We start from the raw sequence: 18,074 nt of genomic DNA on the forward strand, positions 1-18,074 counted from the left end.
GACTATGTGTTTTGGATTCATTAATTTTTCTTTGTTCTTTCCTCCTTCCACGGATCCTTGTGATGTTGCAAATATTGCTATCACTATTTCTACAGTTAAAATATAATAGTACCGCTAACCAATATCCTTATGCTGTAATATCTATGTTTATGTTTCTTCCTGTAATAATAAATCTTTTATTAGTGTTTAAAGGATAACTTATTTTATTAAAACACTAGCATTTGGTTTTACATACAGCGATTCTGTGTCTGGCTTATTTCACTTAGCATAATGATCACCAGTTCCATCCATTTCTTTGCAGATGTTGGGATTACATTCTTTTCTATGGCTGAGTAATATTCCATTACATCTACACAGAAGATAAATACCACATGTTTTTCTCTCAGGTGTTTGTGTGTGTGTGTGTATTACAGTGTGTGGATACCTTATTATTTTATAGATATTTAAATTATACATGTCATATTCACTAAATTATAATGGTTATGTAACAAAAATAAATACAAAAATTTATTTGGCTGTATGGAAAGAGATGAATATTATTGATGTTGACAAAATGAAATGAAACTGCAGGGGAGTCAATTTCCCCTCTCCACAAAAGAAACTCTGCTTTGGACAATACTAAATTTTTGAACAAGGTTTATATAATTCCACCATATTCTCTTAAAGGCAAGACCAAGTATCACATTCATAAGGGTTAACACTACTCAAGTTGGTAATCTTATAGGAATAATCAATAAACCTCACCAATTTACATAACCACTTATTCCTGGGAGGAGTAAGGAAATATGTAAAATATATTAATCATATCCAAGGCACTGGCTATTTACCAGACATTTTCCCAATATGTTTCACTGTAACCTTATAAGGTCATTTTTATGGTGCTTGTTTTGCAAATTAAAGGTTTAAAAGTATTAAGTCACAGTGCATGTCCACAGAAGTAGTCGCGGCTGAACCAAGCTGCATGCCCAACTCTGGACGACTACAGGCCCCAGTGCTCTCTTCCTTGGGTGACTCTAAGAGCTGGTCCCAGAAATACAACGTCATTCAAGGGTGACAATGCAACCACGTACCAAGTTCTACTTCCAGGGTATCCTTGATGGGTTCCAGAATATCTGGTTTGAGATTAGTGTTTTTCACTAAAAGAGGGGGAAAAAAAAGAGGAAAAAGTCATGTACATTGGGAAATCTGAAAGCCTGTTTGCAAAAGATTTGGATGCATGTCTACTCTTTGATTTATATAGCTGAAAGCCCCCTAAGTTTTTATCTAGTCTGGTTAATTCAAATATCTATTTGTCATTATGACTTAGGTGGCTAAATATCCTTTTAAGACTAATACTTACCTCCTCTCCCATTTTTTAAATCTACTCACAGATCAGTCAGAGGCATATTTTTTTTCCACAGGCAGAGTAGATGGGGAGAGAGAGACAGAGAGAAAGGTCTTCCTTTTCCGTTGGTTCACTCCCCAATGGCCGCTGCGGCTGGCATGCTGTGCCAAGCACACGGCACTGATCTGAAGCCAGGAGCCAGGTGCTTCTCCTGGTCTCCCATGTGGGTGCAGGGGCCCAAGCATTTGGGCCATCCTCCACTGCCTTCCTGGGCCACAGCAGAGAGCTAAACTGGAAGAGGAGCAACCAGGACTAGAACCTGGCACCATATGGGATGCTGGCACCGTAGGCGGAGGATTAACCAAGTGAGCCATGGCGCCGGCCCCCGCAGATCACTCTTTAATATGCTGATTTCATTTCCTTTGGATAAATTCCCAGGAGTGGATGGCTGAGTCATATTGTAGGTCTATATTCAGATTTCTGAGATATCACCAAACTGTCTTCCACAGTGGCTGTATCAGCTTACATTCCCACCAACAGTGGATTAAGGTACCCTTCTCCCCACATCTGCACCAGTATTTGTTGTTTATTGATTTCTGTACGAGAACCATTTTAATATGGGTGAGATGAAACCTCAGTGTGGTTTTGATCTGCATTTCCCTGATGGCTAGTGATCCTGAGCATTTTTTCATGTGTCTATTGGCCATTTGAATTTCCTCTCTTGAAAAATGTCTGTTCAGGTCTTTTGCCCATTTTTTGACTAGGTTGTTTGTTTTGTGGTTACTGTGTTTCTTCAGCTCTTTACAGATCCTGGAAGCTAATCCTTTGTCAGTTGCATAGTTTGCAAATATTTTCTCCCATTCTGTCAGTTACCTCTTCACTTTTCTAAGTATTTCTTTCGCAGTACAGAGGCTTCTCAGTTTGATGTAAACCCACAGGTTAATTTTTGCTTTGATTGCCTGTGCTTCTGGGGTCTTTTCTAGGAAGTCTGTCCATATGCCAATGTCTTGTAGGGATTCCCCAATGTTCTCTAGTAATTTTCTGGTATCACATGTAGGTCTCTGATCTATTTTGAGTGGATTTTTGTGTAAGGTATAAGGTAAGGGTCTTACTTCACACTTCTGCACGCAGAGACCCAGTTTTCCCAGCACTGCTTGTTGAAGAGACTGTCTTGGCTCCAGGGGCTGATATTTGCTCCTTTGTCAAGGATAAGTTGGTTGTAGATGCATGGATTAATTTCTGGAGTTTCTATTCTTCTCCATCGGTCTATATGTCTAACTTTGTGCCAGTACCAGGCTGTTTTGATTATTTTTGCCCTGTAGTACATCTTGAGGTCTAGTATTGTGATGACTCATGCTTTTTTTTTTATTGTTTAAGATTGCTTTACAGATGGGCCTTAACTGTGTTGTTATTATGTTAAGCAATCAGGCCAGGCAAAACCACATCCATCAAAGAGCCTTCACTAGGGTCGAGAGTCCCCCGACTCATTTCCTCTCCTCCATGAAATCCTCTCATTACTTGGTTAATGCCACTCTTAGTATCATTGGCTGCAATTCTCACCCTGTCTTTTATACTACCATGTCTGCTTAAATGTTTACAGGAGGTGATAATGGAATGAACCAAAGCCTTCACCAACCAGATGGTCAACCAAATGCTGCTACAGGGATATACTCTTGGGTCCCCACCCAAGAGATTGAGGCTTGAGACATTGCACCATGCCAGTGGAGAGTACCTTATCACCCCATGTCAGCAGGAAATAGCTCTAAAAGACAGATCATCATCCCTCTACCCCTCCTGGATTTTTGGGGCCAATGTAATCCCATACAACACCTGCTTTATAAAAAAACAAAAGGGAAGAATTTTAGTAAAATGACATAGGTCTTATCTGTAGCACGATCTACATCCTGGATCATAGCATCATTTCCTTGCTTCTTGAATTTCTGCATTTATTTTTAGGCATTTATAGAATTTTCTTTTTCCCCTCTGATGGTTTCTATCTTTAAGCTATGCCTCTGTGGCTTAGTGGGATGTCTACTCTTTCAGTGAATAGCAAGAGGTGTATGGTGGGTGTGGCCAGGGAACTCTGGTCAGTGCTCCAGGATGGGGCGAGTATCCATGGTAACACCCAAGCTGAGTGTGGTAGCTCTCCTCTGCTTAACTGGATGGAGAGGAATTGTCATCTCTGTTGGTGCCACCAGCCCTTCTCCAAGCTGAGGCATGCCCAGGTGTTAGCCTCCAGTGTGCTCAACACTCATCAGCACTGCTGTATGAACTGCACATATGATCTGTGCAGTCCTTCCTGTGAGCACCATTCCCTCCACTGTGAGCTGCTCTAGAAAACCAAGGCACTCCAAGCATGTGCAGCAGCCCTCTGTGATGGCCTAGAACCAGCTGCACCCTGCCTCTCTCACACAGTCACAGTGTTTTCTCAGTCTCAGCTCCCAGGGCTCTTAGGGCCAAGGAGTGCCAGTGGGGCTGCTGCACCCGATTAGCCCTTCCTGTCCACAAGGAAGTAGAAGTGTTCCGAGAGCCGCTGTCCGGTCCTCCCAACCAGATTCGATGTCAGTGGGGAACGCGGGGTTTTCTCTCTGGTAAGATCTCTCGATCACAGCTGCTCAAAATATCTGCCAGTCACAGCCCCACTCCATTCACAATTGTGCTGGGCGTGTAGGAGAGAACCTCAGCTAGCACTTCCCTTCAATATGGATGGCTCTCTCTCCCCTCCTGTTGCTGGGCACGTACAACTGGCATGGTGGAGACCATCTCTGTCAGTTGCTTTTTTTTTTTTTTTTTTTTTTTTTTTTGACAGGCAGAGTGGACAGTGAGAGAGAGAGACAGAGAGAAAGGTCTTCTTTTTCCTTTTTTTCCTTTGGTTCATCCCCCAATGGCCGCTGTGGCCAGCGCACTGTGGCCGGCACGCCATGCTGATCCAAAGCCAGGAGCCAGGTGCTTCTCCTGGTCTCCCATGGGGTGCAGGGCCCAAGCACTTGGGCCATCCTCATTGCACTCCCTGGCCACAGCAGAGAGTTGGCCTGGAAGAGGGGCAACCAGGACAGAATCCGGCGCCCCAACCGGGACTAGAACCTGGTGTGCCAGAGCCACAAGGTGGAGGATTAGCCTAATGAGCCGTGGCGCCGGCCTGTCAGTTGCTCTTGAATTGCTATGGTTGCCCCCACCAACTGGGTGGAGGGTGAGCCCAATAACTGCTGGGTACATGCACAGGAGCTGGAGTAGTCACTACCTTCCTGTGTCCAAAAATGGTGCCAGCCCTCTCTCCGCTGGCTGCAGGCCACTGTTGTGCAGGGAGATGGGGAGAAAGAGAATTGCACCACCTTTCCCCCTCTCTGGATGTGCAGTCGCCCCACTGACCTGAGGGAATCAGGCCAGACTCAAAAGGTGCAGTTCACTAAGCTCTCTCTCCTGCTATATCAACAGTGGTGTGGGCCTGTGCAATCCAATTTCACCTGGTTTGCCAAGGTGGGCGCTTTCTTCCCCCAGCCAAGCTGCTGGGTCTTTCATTGTCTTTTTGCACCTTGCTTCCTGTCTGTATTTTCCATACAGGTCTGGCCCATTTCTACTGCTTTTGCAGGATCTCCCACTGATGTTTCCCCTGCAGCTTTACTCTGAGAGTTTACTTTCTCAACTTTTTTTTTTTTAATTTTTTGACAGGCAGAGTGGACAGTGAGAGAGAGAGACAGAGAGAAAGGTCTTCCTTTGCCATTGGTTCACCCTCCAATGGCCGCTGCAGCCGGCGCACCGCGCTGATCTGATGGCAGGAGCCAGGTGCTTCTCCTGGTCTCCCATGGGGTGCAGGGCCCAAGCACTTGGGCCATCCGCCACTGCACTCCCTGGCCACAGCAGAGAGCTGGCCTGGAAGAGGAGCAACCAGGACAGAATCCGGCGCCCCAACCGGGACTAGAACCCAGTGTGCCGGAGCCGCAAGGCGGAGGATTAGCCTAGTGAGCCGTGGTGCCTGCCTCAACTTTTTTTATGTTAATTTTACTCAGCCTAATTCAGATCACCCTGTCACTATTCCACCATCTTGGAATCTCCTCCTTTGTTTCTTGTATGAAGCTCTCAACTTATTGGAACAGTGTGAGGTTGGCTTTGCTTCAACACCTTCTCCCACCATTGACTTTACGTCTCATTCTGGATTGAGCCATGTTCTCTTTCACTTCAGGGACATCATCTATGCTTGGAATGGCATCTCGCACAGTGTAATTGAGCCTATTTGACCTCACTCCTGAGTTATTTGGAGCTGGTTGCATCTGGAAGGTGCCTTATATACTCACTGCTCCTCTGTCTCTCACTCACTGTGCTCACCTGGTTCCTATCTGTCCCACAAAATGATTGTGTTCTCAGGAGGTCAGAGAAAGTGCCCTCATTCTTACATCCTGGGCTCCAAACTTGCTACAAATCAGATATTCAATAAATATCTGTGTGGGAATCAATAGCCATAAGGAGAAATGAGTGAATAGAGAAGATAGAAGTGGTGACAAAGAAGCTTTGACTGATTTAGAGGCAAAAATTGGTGCCAGATGTTCCTTGGGGGAGGGGAAAGTAGATTAAGCCAGTGAGAATTTGAGGAGCCAAGTAACGCCTGACTAAAAGAGAAACTATCATTTGGAGAGTTATGTGGTATAAGTGGAATATTCACACTCTAACTTCTTTTCAAATTATTGATGTAAAAAAGAAAATGACTGAGATCTGAAGTGGTAGAAAGAGTAAGTGCCATGGAGTTGACAGACATGTTTCACTTGATCCTAAGCTATTCTATACCACGTGAATGTTGCAATAAAAGAAGAAGATGTAACGTTGACTGAGAACTCAACTAAGAATGAAGTCAACACTTCCAGCTCTTCCATATATTTACTGGTTCCGTTATGTTCTGACTCCACAGGCCATGCCTAAATTAGCTACATCATATAGTTTCTCCATGTTTATGTTTGTAGGTCTAGTAAAAGTGAACCAAAGGAAAGGGTGGGGCAAAATAGAAAAAACTAAAGAAGAAATTCAGTGCACTGATAAACATGGCAGGAGGCTCCATCTCATTAGTCAGGGAGATGTAAATCGGGAAGAAACCAACACACACACTTGACATCAGTCAAAAAGTCGGACAACACCAAACATTAAGAGCCTTCAAACAGTGCATGGGAAATGCATGCCCTTGAAAAAGTTTGAAATTTTTTTCACACTAAAATAAACATCTTTCAATTTCATGTTCCACAAAATTTTTAAAACATTCTCCTATTACTTGGGAATAGTGAGAATTTATACATGACCACAAAACACATTTTATAGCACAAAATAATATTGTGTCACTATTGGATACATAGGGAGGTAGAAAAGGCATAAAACCATGAAAGGAAAGGATATATAAACCACAAGATTGTGACTGCACTGGTGCAGGATGTGGGAGGGATTGAGACGACCTCCAACTATATCCACAATGTGTTATTTGTTTAAAGAAAATAAGATTTGTTTAAAGAAAATAAGATTTTAAGCATATGAAAAAACATTAATGTGTTAAAGTTGGTGAAAGGTACACAGTTGTCATGTAATAGCTTATGTATGAAATATTTAATACGTTTTAAAACTATTTATAAAAACCAAATCAGGGATCAATGCAGGAACAACCCAATTTGATCCTGATCCAAAAGAAAGTCTTCCTTAGGGGGTGGGATCTGAGTTAATGGAAGAACTGATGCTTTTCCCAAATCAAGGTTTTGCATGGCTACAAGCAAAGGAAAAAAAATACTAAGACAAAGTAATAGGAAGCTGGGATTCAGATATGAATTGTTAAGGTAAAATCTTGCTTACCAATGGTTCTTACTTGAACAACAGCTCTGACTATCCATGAGCCTTCATTATCCGACTGAGTGTAATCACACACATACGTGCCCTGGTGATAGTCATAAATCTCATCCACCATCATGGGGTTGTTCCTTTTGTCAGAGAGGAGTCTTCCATTCTAATCCCAAAATAAGAAAATGGCATAGCTTTATTGAACTGGAGAGTTTTTATTCCTATTAGTCACATCTGTAGAAAAACCTCAGAAGTTTGAACCAGGGATATATTGTCCATGAGCTTTTGTGTTCCAGCATACAACGAGCGAGACAGTGATGGTAAGTTCTTTGTAAATGATGAGTGGATAAATAAAGGTACACTTGAAGGCAAGGTTTTGAAGCAAGAGAATCACATGATCAATACTTTGGGGAAAAAATAAAACCCTTGTAACTAGGTATGGAAGCTCTTGAAAGTTGAAAGAAAAACTGTCCTACTCAGCTTTATATTACTATTAGTGTGGCATAGAAGAGGCTCCATAAGTATTTGTTGGATGATTGATTATCACTGCACCAATCATCCTGAAACACCTCAGCACCATGACTGAGTATAGTAATATTTCCATGGCACATGACTTTCCAATTTTCAATAAGAATACCAGGAGCATATCTCTTAGCACTGTAGTTGATAGAAAAGAAATAAGCAACAAAAGTAATAAAATAATAAAGACCTGTCCTAAAGAGAGATTATAAAATTCTTTCTCATGTATTATTGCATATAATCATCCAAGAATTCCCTAACTTGGACTGTACAGATTATACTTCTTCCATTTTATAAATAAGAAAATAGCGCTGTTGGAATGAAATAAAAGCTAGCAAGTGAGAGACTAATGAGAAAACTGACAGACAGCCTACACCTTTTAACTGTGAGTTTCCTGTTCTGATTAATTTCCCTCCCACTTTGCCTGCTAACTGGTAGAAGCAAGGACTTCCCCCATTCCAAGTCTCTGGTGTGGTTTCTGTGGTCCAAAAAAGGAATTTCCAGTAGGTTGGCAAAGAGTCTGAGAGGGGCCAAACTGCTCAGAGAGAGGTAGCTGCAATAGGAAGTAAAGCAAAGTCAAAAGTTGAAGAGAGACAAGCTTAAATATTTACCAAGTGATCTCAAGGGTCGCGAACACTTAGAAGGAAATGTAAGGGTAGTGAAGAGTGATACAGAAATACGACTTTGGAGAACTCAGCAATACCACACAAGCGACAATTTCGACTGGAGGTGTGTAGCATATCACCTGAGAAAGTGATAGAGAGAGGATGCAGAGCTGTCACCGAGAACTCAGTTGAGCCACCAAGAGTACGGGTAATAAGATGGACTTGATTGTTTTCTCATGAAAAGATAAATATGCTTCGGTACATATCATTAGGGCTGCCTGAGATAGAACACAAAGAAAACATCCAGGAAAAGAAAGCCATCAGGGAGCAGAAGTTTACACCAAGGATCATGGGAAAATCATCTTAGTAACATAATCACAACTGATCCTAATAGAAAAGAGAGAGGCTAAGGTAGCTTTGCAAGTAAATCTTTGTTATGCTCAGATGTGAAACAAACAAAATATCAAAGGAGGAGCATCCTCTGTTGTTAATCTGTATGAATTGATATGTTTTAAAAAGAACTAAAGGATCAAAAAAAATCTGAAGATCAAAAACTTGCAAAATATGTATGAAGCAAGAAGAACAAACTTATTCTCATTAGTGGGGATAGTTACACAATATTGTCATATAGTATCATCATGTTCTTGTGCAACTAGGCAGCACAGCTACTCCAAGGAGCACCACGTACTCTGTACAAGCCATTTCAGATAAGTCATGGAAAGGCTGTATTATGAAAAACTACACCTGGATTTCAAAGTTTTTTTCACATGAATTTACTTTTAATTTTTCACGACTTTTTGAAATACTGTTGTGTTATTGTATGCAAATGGTGCTTCCCGGAACTGGGCGACTCAATGGATCGCCTACCTGGGCTACCATCACCTTAGTCTGGGAGAACTCCAAGGAGCTACATTTCTGCTCAGTCCAGCATGATGGACTTGAAGTTCTCAGTCTGTTTTAATGTTCCCGCGTCATGGATACACTGGGTTTAGATTTGTATACATCACCTCTCTTTCATTCCTAATTGAAACAACTTCTTCCTTCTCCAGCTTTTTAAATTTAAATATATAGTGAACCAGAAAGGCCCAAAATAATGCAGTTATCCCTTTAACATACCCAGTAGAATTTAATCTTTCTTTTATATATGTATAATTGTAATATGTACATATATATGTAAAAAAAGAATGAAATCTTGCCTTTTGCAACAAAATGGATGCAACTGGAGACCCTTTTGTTTAGTGAAATAAGTCAGTCTCCAAAAGACAAATATGTTTTCCTTGAGTTATAATAACTAATATGCAGAGTACCAAAAAGTGTAATGTATGTGAGCAAAAATAACATTTTGAGATTTGACTATTCTTTATAGCCCTTGTCTATATTCAAGAGGAACAATGGCTTTATTATTTACTACTTGTTGAATTCTTTATTTAGTGGAGGGTTAAGCTTGTGATTATAAAGTAAATTGAACATTTGTCATTGTAAAATTTTAAAGAAACATAAGAAAAGAAGAAGGATGGGTATGGTGAGAAGTATCATGGTGCTCTTAAAACCCTATATATGGGGAGCAGCACTGTGGTGTAGTGGGTAAAGCAACCACCTGCAGTGCCAGCATCCCATATGGATGCTGGTTTGAATCCCAGCTGCTCCACTTCCGATCCAGATCTCTGATATGGCCTGGGAAAGCAGTACAAGATGACCCAACTCCTTGGGCTTCTGCACCCACGTGGGAGATCTGGAAGAAGCTCCTGGCTCCTGGCTTCATATTGGCTCAGCTCTGGCCATTGCAACTCCATTTGTGGAGTGAATCAGTGGATGGAAGACCTCTCTCTCTCTCTGTCTCTCTCTCTCTGCCTTTGCTTCTCTGTAACTCTGCCTCACAAATAAAAAATTAAAAAAAAATCTTTAAAAAAACTATGAAAAACATGAATTTTTCCCCTTTATATAAATAAAAAAGTACTACGAACAATTCTATGCTAACAAAACAATAAGATTTACACAATGTAAATAATTTCTAGACACATACCACCTATCAAGATTGAATTACAAAGAAATGAAAAATCTGACCAGACCAATAACAAGTAAGGAGATTTAATCAGTAATAAAAGCCCTCCATCAAAGAAAAACACAGGTCTGCAAGACCTCATTGCTTTATTCTACAAAATATTTTTAAAATATTTTAAAATGGCAATTCTTTTTAAATTCTTGCAAAAAAGTCAAAATTGAGCAAATACTTCCAAACTAATTTTACAAAACCAGCATCACCCTACTGCTGAAGCCAGGCAAGGATTATACAGGGAAAGGAAATTAAAGATATCCCAGAAGAACATAGATTCAAAATCGTCAGCAAAGTACTAGTGAACCAAACTTAACTACACATTGAAAGAAGCATTCATTATAAAGCAAGTGATATTTACCCCTTGGATGCAAGAATCATTCAACACATGCAAGTGTGGTACACCGTATGAGTACTAACAAAATAAGGATTAAAACTGTGACATTTCAGAAGATGCAGAAAAGTATTTGACAAAATTCAACATCTTCTTGATAAAAAATTCCCAACAGATTAGGTAAACCGAGAATTATCACAACACAATAAAGGCTGTTTTATGATGAGCCCATAGCTGACGTGAGATTAAACTGTTAAAACTGGGATGCTTTTCCCATAAGATCAAGGATGATACAAAAATGTGCACTCCCCATTTCTTGTCAACGTACAACTAGAAGAACGAGCCACTTGTTAGAAGGACCTTTATCAAAAAGATGAGTGAAAAAGAGCATTGAAGAGGATTTGGGGAGAAGTATCACTCTGAGGTGCATAGCCAAACAAATTGAAATCAATATGTTGAAGGGATAGCTTAAACTCCCATGTTTGTTGCAGCGTTATTTACAAAAGCCATGATACAAAGTCAACCTAAGTATCTGTCAACAGATTAATGGATAAGAAAAATGTGGCATTGAAAATAAAATGGAATACCATTTAGCTTAAAAAGAAGGAAATTCTGTCATTTGTGACAACATGGATGGACCTGGAAGACATTGCACTAAATGAAATAAGCCAGGCACAGAAAGAAAACCACACCATGATCTCATTTATATATGGAACCTAAAGCTGAATGACAGAGGTGGAGAGCAGAACCATGGCTACCAGGAGCTGGCATAGGGAGGAGTGGGGAAATGGTTGGTCAGAGTACACAGCATCAGAGAAGAGTAATACATTTTTTTTTTGACAGGCAGAGTTAGACAGTGAGAGAAAGACAGAGAAAGGTCTTCCTTCCGTTGGTTCACCCCCCAAAATGGCCACTATGGCCGGCGCACTGTGCGGATCTGAAGCCAGGAGCCAGGTGCTTCCTCCTGGTCTCCCATGTGGGTGCAGGGCCCAAGTACTTGGGCCATCCTCCACTGCACTCCCAGGCCTCAGCAGAGAACTGGACTGGAATAGGAGCAACTGGGACAGAATCCGGTGCCACAATGTGACTAGAACCCTGAGTACTGGTGCCACAGGCAGAGGATTAGCCTAGTGAGCTGCGGTGTCGGCCCCAGAGTAATACATTTTGAGAACTATTATTGTAATCATAATGAAGTATTATATATTTCAAAATAGCTAACAGTAAATTTCAAAAGTCTCATCACAAAAGCTAGTAAGTAAGCAAAGGGACAGATGTGCTAATGAGCTTGATTTAATTATTCCACATTGTATACATGCATCAAAACATCATATTAGCCCCCATAAATCTAGGGAATTATGATTTACTAATTTAAAATAATAAATATGGTTGATTTTGAGGGGAAAAAAAGTATCATCAAACCTACACTGTTTGATGTACTTCCAGAGACCCTACACCCTCGGATTTATTTCAAGGTAATGTTCAGAGCGTCTGTGGGGCGTATTTCTGGTCAGCCATTTCACCTGGACAGTGCTGTGCCTTTATCCTTTCATCCCTGTCGGCTTCATCTCTTCTTGGGTGTGACTCACGCAACAGTTGAGAACCTGGGGTTTAGCATGCAGGAGAGGATGCTAGCTGTTACTTCTCTCCTCACATCATCGCTTTGCATGATTGACCAGTGCCATGAGATCTGTGACTTCCAGATTCCTGAGGGCATGCAACTCATGAAACATAACCTCTCCAAATCTGTGCCAAAGCAACAGGTTCATCACAGCCATTGCTAGGTGAATTTTAGGATGGCCGTTGCCTGTTCACAATTAAACACATACTGATATTTGCTGTCCAAGCCTCAGAGAATGGAAACAAAGCTACCTTGGTTTAGCTTTTAAGAGCAGTGGATGCCATGAGCTAGAGACCACTATACAGCTTGTGTGCACCTGTAAGGAAAAATAGCTTTATTCACAGGTATGCCACTAATTAAAAATGCAAATTCATTTTCATTTGGAAAAAAAAAATGGAAGAAAGGCTGCTTTGTGGCCTGAAAACAGCCCCTCTAGAGAGCAAGACATCTGCCATCCCGGAATTCAGATACTGTGACCCGAGGGAAGTGCTGTTCTTAAGAGAGAACTGAAAATGTGAACACAACCACTGGCTCTTTCTACTGGCCTCTTTTAAGAGATTATGAAAGTGTTTTCTAAATGAAATGCCACCACAGCCAGTATTGTTCTTGTCATTCTAAATACAAATGTGAGTAAGGCTAAAAACCACACCGGTCGCTCTCTCTGTACATTGCTCTCTGTAATGGACTTAACACCTGTCTACCTGGCATCACAATGTCAGCCCTATTAGGTGAAGAAAATGTCATCCTTCACCACAGTAACTATTCCCAAGAGTCTCTCAGTTTTGAAAGTACATAGAGATGGCCAGCGCTGTGGCGTAGTGGGTGGGGCCATTGCCTGCAGTGCAGGCATTCCATATGGGCGCCTGTTTGGAGTCCTGGCTGCTCCACTTCCGATTCAGCTCTCTGCTGTGGCCTGGGAAAGCAGTGTAATATGGCCCAAGTCCTTGGGCCCCTGCACCCACATGGGAGACCCAGAAGAAGCTCCTGGCCCCTGGCTTCCGAGAAGCACAGCTCAGGCCATTGGGGCCATCTGGGGAGTGAATAAACAGATGGAGGACCCCTCTCTCTGCCTCTGCCTCTCAGTAGCTCTGCCTTTCAAATAAATAAATCTTGAAAAAAAAAATGAAACGACCAGGTCAACATAATTTACCTTCCTGTCTTGCATCAGTGACAATTTAAAATACTATTTTATCATAATAAAACACAAATGAGAAATCTTCCAAACATTACTAGAAAATGCATATTATGTAAAACCTATGCATGGATTTTAAAATATTCTTGCACCAAAATAAACTTCTCTGTTAATTCTATTTTTCCTTTAACTTTTAAAATTTCCTTTGTATTTTATGAAATCAAAAGGATTTTTGCATGATTTTTAAGGTAAAATATCAGGCTTCATACAGCCATTGTGATTGCCAGAGAAGACTCAGATTCCATTCCCAGATTCCACAGGGAGGGTTTCCACTGACAAGGGACTCTGCAGGGCAAGACTCTTAAGCAGTGTGAAATACCTGCTTAACACTTGGGAAAAATGAAAGTTGTGATGTTTGCTCAGCTGTGGTTCCTACCTCAGTGTCATTCCGAAACTGCCTCTCATAGCCTTTTCCTCTCAGCAGCCTTCTCTCTCTCCCTATCACCTCTCCTAGGCAAGAAACTTGCTCCCCAGGTGGACCCCACGTTTGTCCTAACTGTCCTCCCAGACGTGTCCTCTTTGGAAAGTCTTCAACTCTCCAGTTTCTTTCACAAACCCTTCAAACACATGCTTGCTGTCTTCCCTTTAGAAATAGCCATTGCTTTTCACAAATAGTGCACGTGAACTAGCGTGTTCTCCTGCATTAGCCATTGTTAGTGAGCTTGTCTCACCTCAATATACTTGGATTTTAGAAATGTTTCTGGCATGGAACAAACGGATGGCTCCAATAATTGGAATTCCAGGTGCTGTGGCTACCTAGGGGACAAGACCACGTGAGAAAGTCAGGTCTCCTGGTATGTTCTGGACCTTAGATTCTCAGACACACATTTCTAGGAAGCACCTACAGAGATGTTACCATAAGAACAAACACTCCTACTAAAATGTCATGGAGGGGCCAGCTCTGTGGTATAGCGGGTAAAGCTGCCACCTGCAGTGGTGGCATCCCATATGGGCGCCAGTTCGAGTCCTGGCTGCTCCACTTCCGATCCAGCTCTTTGCTATGGCCTGGGAAAGCAGTAGAAGGTGGCCCAGGTCCTTGGGCCCCTGCACCTGTGTGGGAGACTCAAAAGAAACTCCTGGCTCCTGGCTTCGGCCATTGTGGCCAACTGGGGAGCGAACCAGCAGATGGAAGACTTCTATCTCTCTCTCTGCCTTTGCCTCTCTGTAAACCTGCCTTTCAAATAAATAAATATTTTTTTAAAAAATGTCATGGAAGTCAGTCTTACCTGGTACCAGGTCATCTCTGGATTTTGCATATCACTTTGGCAGTTGAGACTGGGGCAATAAATATAGGCAGTGCTACCGAGAAGAAGGCTTTGCTTATGTGAGACATGGTTCTTGCAGGACGCATTTGTCTGAGGTTTAACTTTTAAGATTGTTTTCACACAACAGGCCTCATCCCACGGGGTCCTAGGAGATTAACAAGGTCCCATGAGCATAGACATCTTATTTAAATTGTAGAGAATTTGGGAATATTTTCAGATAAGAATTCATGTGGAATTTACCTAATCCTGGGTCTACAAACATATAACCCGGAATTATTCGTCGCTGGGGCTAAAAAACGAAGAGTGCTCTTGTCTTGAATGATATGAGGATGGCTTGGAGTGATTTCGCCAAGAGGATCTCCATCCTGTGGCTGTAGGTACCACTGCACATCAGATAGGTCCCTACTGCCACTGCAGGGCAGGCGTTGAGGGCCTTGGGTCGTTGAGCATTGATTTCTATGATGTAAGTATGATTTCTCTGTCTCTGTTAAATCACAAAATATGACAAACTCCTCTTCACTGCTTGCCGAATATGTCCAAAGGAGTGTTTTGGTGGCGCACTCTGAGAATCACAATAAGCAAAGCGACACAGAAGCTTATTAGAAGATAATGCTATCGCCGGCGCCGCGGCTCACTAGGCTAATCCTCCGCCTAGCGGCGCCAGCACACGGGGTTCTAGTCCCGGTTGGGGCGCCGGATTCTGTCCTGGTTGCCCCTCTTCCAGGCCAGCTCTCTGCTGTGGCCAGGGAGTGCAGTGGAGGATGGCCCAGGTGCTTGGGCCCTGCACCCCATGGGAGACCAGGAAAAGCACCTGGCTCCTGGCTCCTGCCATCGGATCAGCGTGGTGCGCCGGCCGCACCGCACCGGCCGCGGCGGCCATTGGAGGGTGAACCAACGGCAAAGGAAGACCTTTTTCTCTGTCTCTCTCTCTCACTGTCCACTCTGCCTGTCAAAAAAAAAAAAAAAAAAGATAATGCTATATTACAAAGAATACTTGATCTCACAATGGATCAAGCTTCCTTGTGTGTCTTTCATCTAAATTGTGCCTATATCATGGTAGAAAACAAATTCATGTTCTGATTCTCTACCAAAGGACCTTCGCATCCTTTAGACTATTGCTGGACTATCATTCACTCCTCTTCAGCAGTTTCCACTGGACACTCAGCAGTGGCCACTGGGTTCCCCAGCCATGCCTAGCCTCATCTGAAAGCTGTTCACTGCAATAGTTCCTTCCCTCTCCCTCCTTGACAGTGGGGAGGAAATGCTGAGTATCATGTTGTGCCATTGCTGGATCAGATTATCTGTCCCTGTCAACTGACGACAAGACTCCCGGTGCTGATATGAAAAGTGAAAACTCCTACCTGAAATAGAAAGTCCCTGAATGTTCTCTTCTGCAACAAGCCAAAGAAACATCCAGCCCAAGCAGCACATGGTTTTCCTTTGTGGCTGTCATCACTCCAGGACCTTGTTCTGTTGCCAGCGCAGAACACGAGAGTCAGAAAGCTTCCCTGAGGGACATCCTCATTTCTGTAAACCAAAAAATAGGAAATAGAGAAACTGGAACTGGTGGCCAAAAGCAAGTCACACAGGAAGCTTTCAAAGGGCAGGTCCTACCCCAACGGGCCTTTGCATGCTTGTAAGCTCTGTGGGTATTTTCAGTGGTGTGGAGACATTTGTCACACACCCACAGGAGGTGGAGCATCTCAAGTCTATGAACTCCCTGAACCCAAGCACCCCTCGTGTGCTCTTGATTGCCATTTTCCCTCAGGGAATTCTTTCTTTAATGTTCTCATCTAGTATGTACACACATACACACGAGTGTGTGTGTGGGGGGGGGGGTCCACAGGCATATACATATTAAATTGATGGTTTTCCCCATGAGTAATTTAGAAAGAGTTGAGTGTAAGTTTTTCCCAAAATGATGACGCAACTCTGATGGAAATGTCATGTTTTCATGGTGAGGGAAGTTAGAGCTACAGTTCCTACGTAAGCATATGAGACTGTCTGAACAGTTCTTGTTTACCAAGCTAACTGGGAGAGAACAGAGGAAGCCTGTCTCTTGTCTTTCTGTCCCTCCTCCCCATCTCCCATACCTGAGCACTCACTCCAACTCCCTCCTTCTCATGCTCTCTGGCCATTCCTGCCACCACTCTCCCACCCCGATTTTCCCAGACCTTTCTCTCCAGATAGCTTCATCTTTTCTCAGAAAGAAGTACTTTGCTTTTCTAACCTTACAAAAGTCTTCATATCCAACCATTTGCAACACACACACACTTCCACACATACCCACCACCCCTACCACTACCACCACACACACACACACACACACACACACACACATCTCTAACATCTTCAGATGCAGGAAGAGAGCATAAGTTTAATCAATGTAAATGAACTATTTAGGGGCCAGTGTTGTGGATACCTATTAGAGTCCCAGAGCTCCATTTCTGATCTAGTCCCCTGTTATTATGCCTGCGAAGGTAGCAGAGGATGACCCAAGTCCGTGGTCCCCTGAAACTACATGGGAGAGCCAGATGAAGCTCCTGGCTCCTGGCTTCAACCTAACTCAGCCCTGGCCATTGCAGCCATTTAGGGAGTGAACCAGTGAATGGAAGATCGATCTCTCTCTCTCTCTCTCTCTCTCTCTCTCCATCCTCTCTCTGTAACTCTGCCTTTCAAACAGATAAAAGTAAATCTTTAAAAACTAAGTTAATTATTCATACTCAATGTTTCTCTAACAGAAACAACTGGGGAAGCCAACTAGAGCACTCCCAAGGGTGTGTGTTGTAGGGGTCTCGTGGTCTGGTTAGGGTTAGGGTTAGGGTTGGGTTAGCAGCCCAAGGGAGAGGTAAAACCATGGGGGTCTGTAGTGACAGAGGAGAAGCCATGGCCCTGAGGAATACCAGCTTTTAAAAGCAGAGCAGGGACAATGGAGAGCAAACAATAAAAGCCCAAAGGAAGGAAAACAAAGTAGAGAGATCACCCTGACACTGAGGACAGAGAAAGTTTGGGAAAGGGACTAGATGTCAATGTCAAGTATTGCAGAGCAGCAGGCACAGAAGGACTGAAGTGTGTCCATGTGGTGTGGACACCAAGAGGTGTGCCCCTGCACGGGGGTAAGACTCTGGCCAGCTTTGGGCTGGGGGAAGGGAAGAGATGAGAGCATGGGGGGAGGGGGCAGAATCTCACTCTCATGGGATGCTCTGAGTGGGGGATATGAGAGGAGTGTCTGCTCCTATCTTGAACAAGACAGAGCTTCAGGGAGGGTTCCTCTGTGCAGGCAGTGTGTCAGCAGGATGGTGAGTTGAACCCAAATGAAGATGAGAAGTCATTGCAGGCACCCATTTCTCCAGGGAGGC

At 42.9% G+C, this 18,074-nt stretch overlaps 1 protein-coding gene across 2 annotated transcripts in view; it reads right to left on the reverse strand.

Moving 5' to 3' along the window:
• Nucleotides 1-16,298, reverse strand: part of IL18RAP (interleukin 18 receptor accessory protein) — a 30,169-nt gene extending 13,871 nt beyond the window's left edge. Inside the window, exons 1-5 of one of the 2 annotated variants that reach the window (XM_008253197.4) lie at nucleotides 16,077-16,298; nucleotides 14,956-15,277; nucleotides 14,677-14,860; nucleotides 7,145-7,295; nucleotides 1,071-1,136 (exon numbers count right to left, since the gene is read on the reverse strand). In XM_008253197.4, the coding sequence (XP_008251419.3) occupies nucleotides 1,071-1,136; nucleotides 7,145-7,295; nucleotides 14,677-14,860; nucleotides 14,956-15,277; nucleotides 16,077-16,146 (793 nt within the window). In that variant the 5' untranslated portion in view covers nucleotides 16,147-16,298. 2 annotated transcript variants of the gene reach the window in all.
• Between the last annotated feature and the right edge of the window lie 1,776 nt (nucleotides 16,299-18,074).

This window comes from Oryctolagus cuniculus, chromosome 2 (genome assembly GCF_964237555.1).
Source record: "Oryctolagus cuniculus chromosome 2, mOryCun1.1, whole genome shotgun sequence".
Taxonomy (NCBI): Eukaryota; Metazoa; Chordata; class Mammalia; order Lagomorpha; family Leporidae; genus Oryctolagus; species Oryctolagus cuniculus.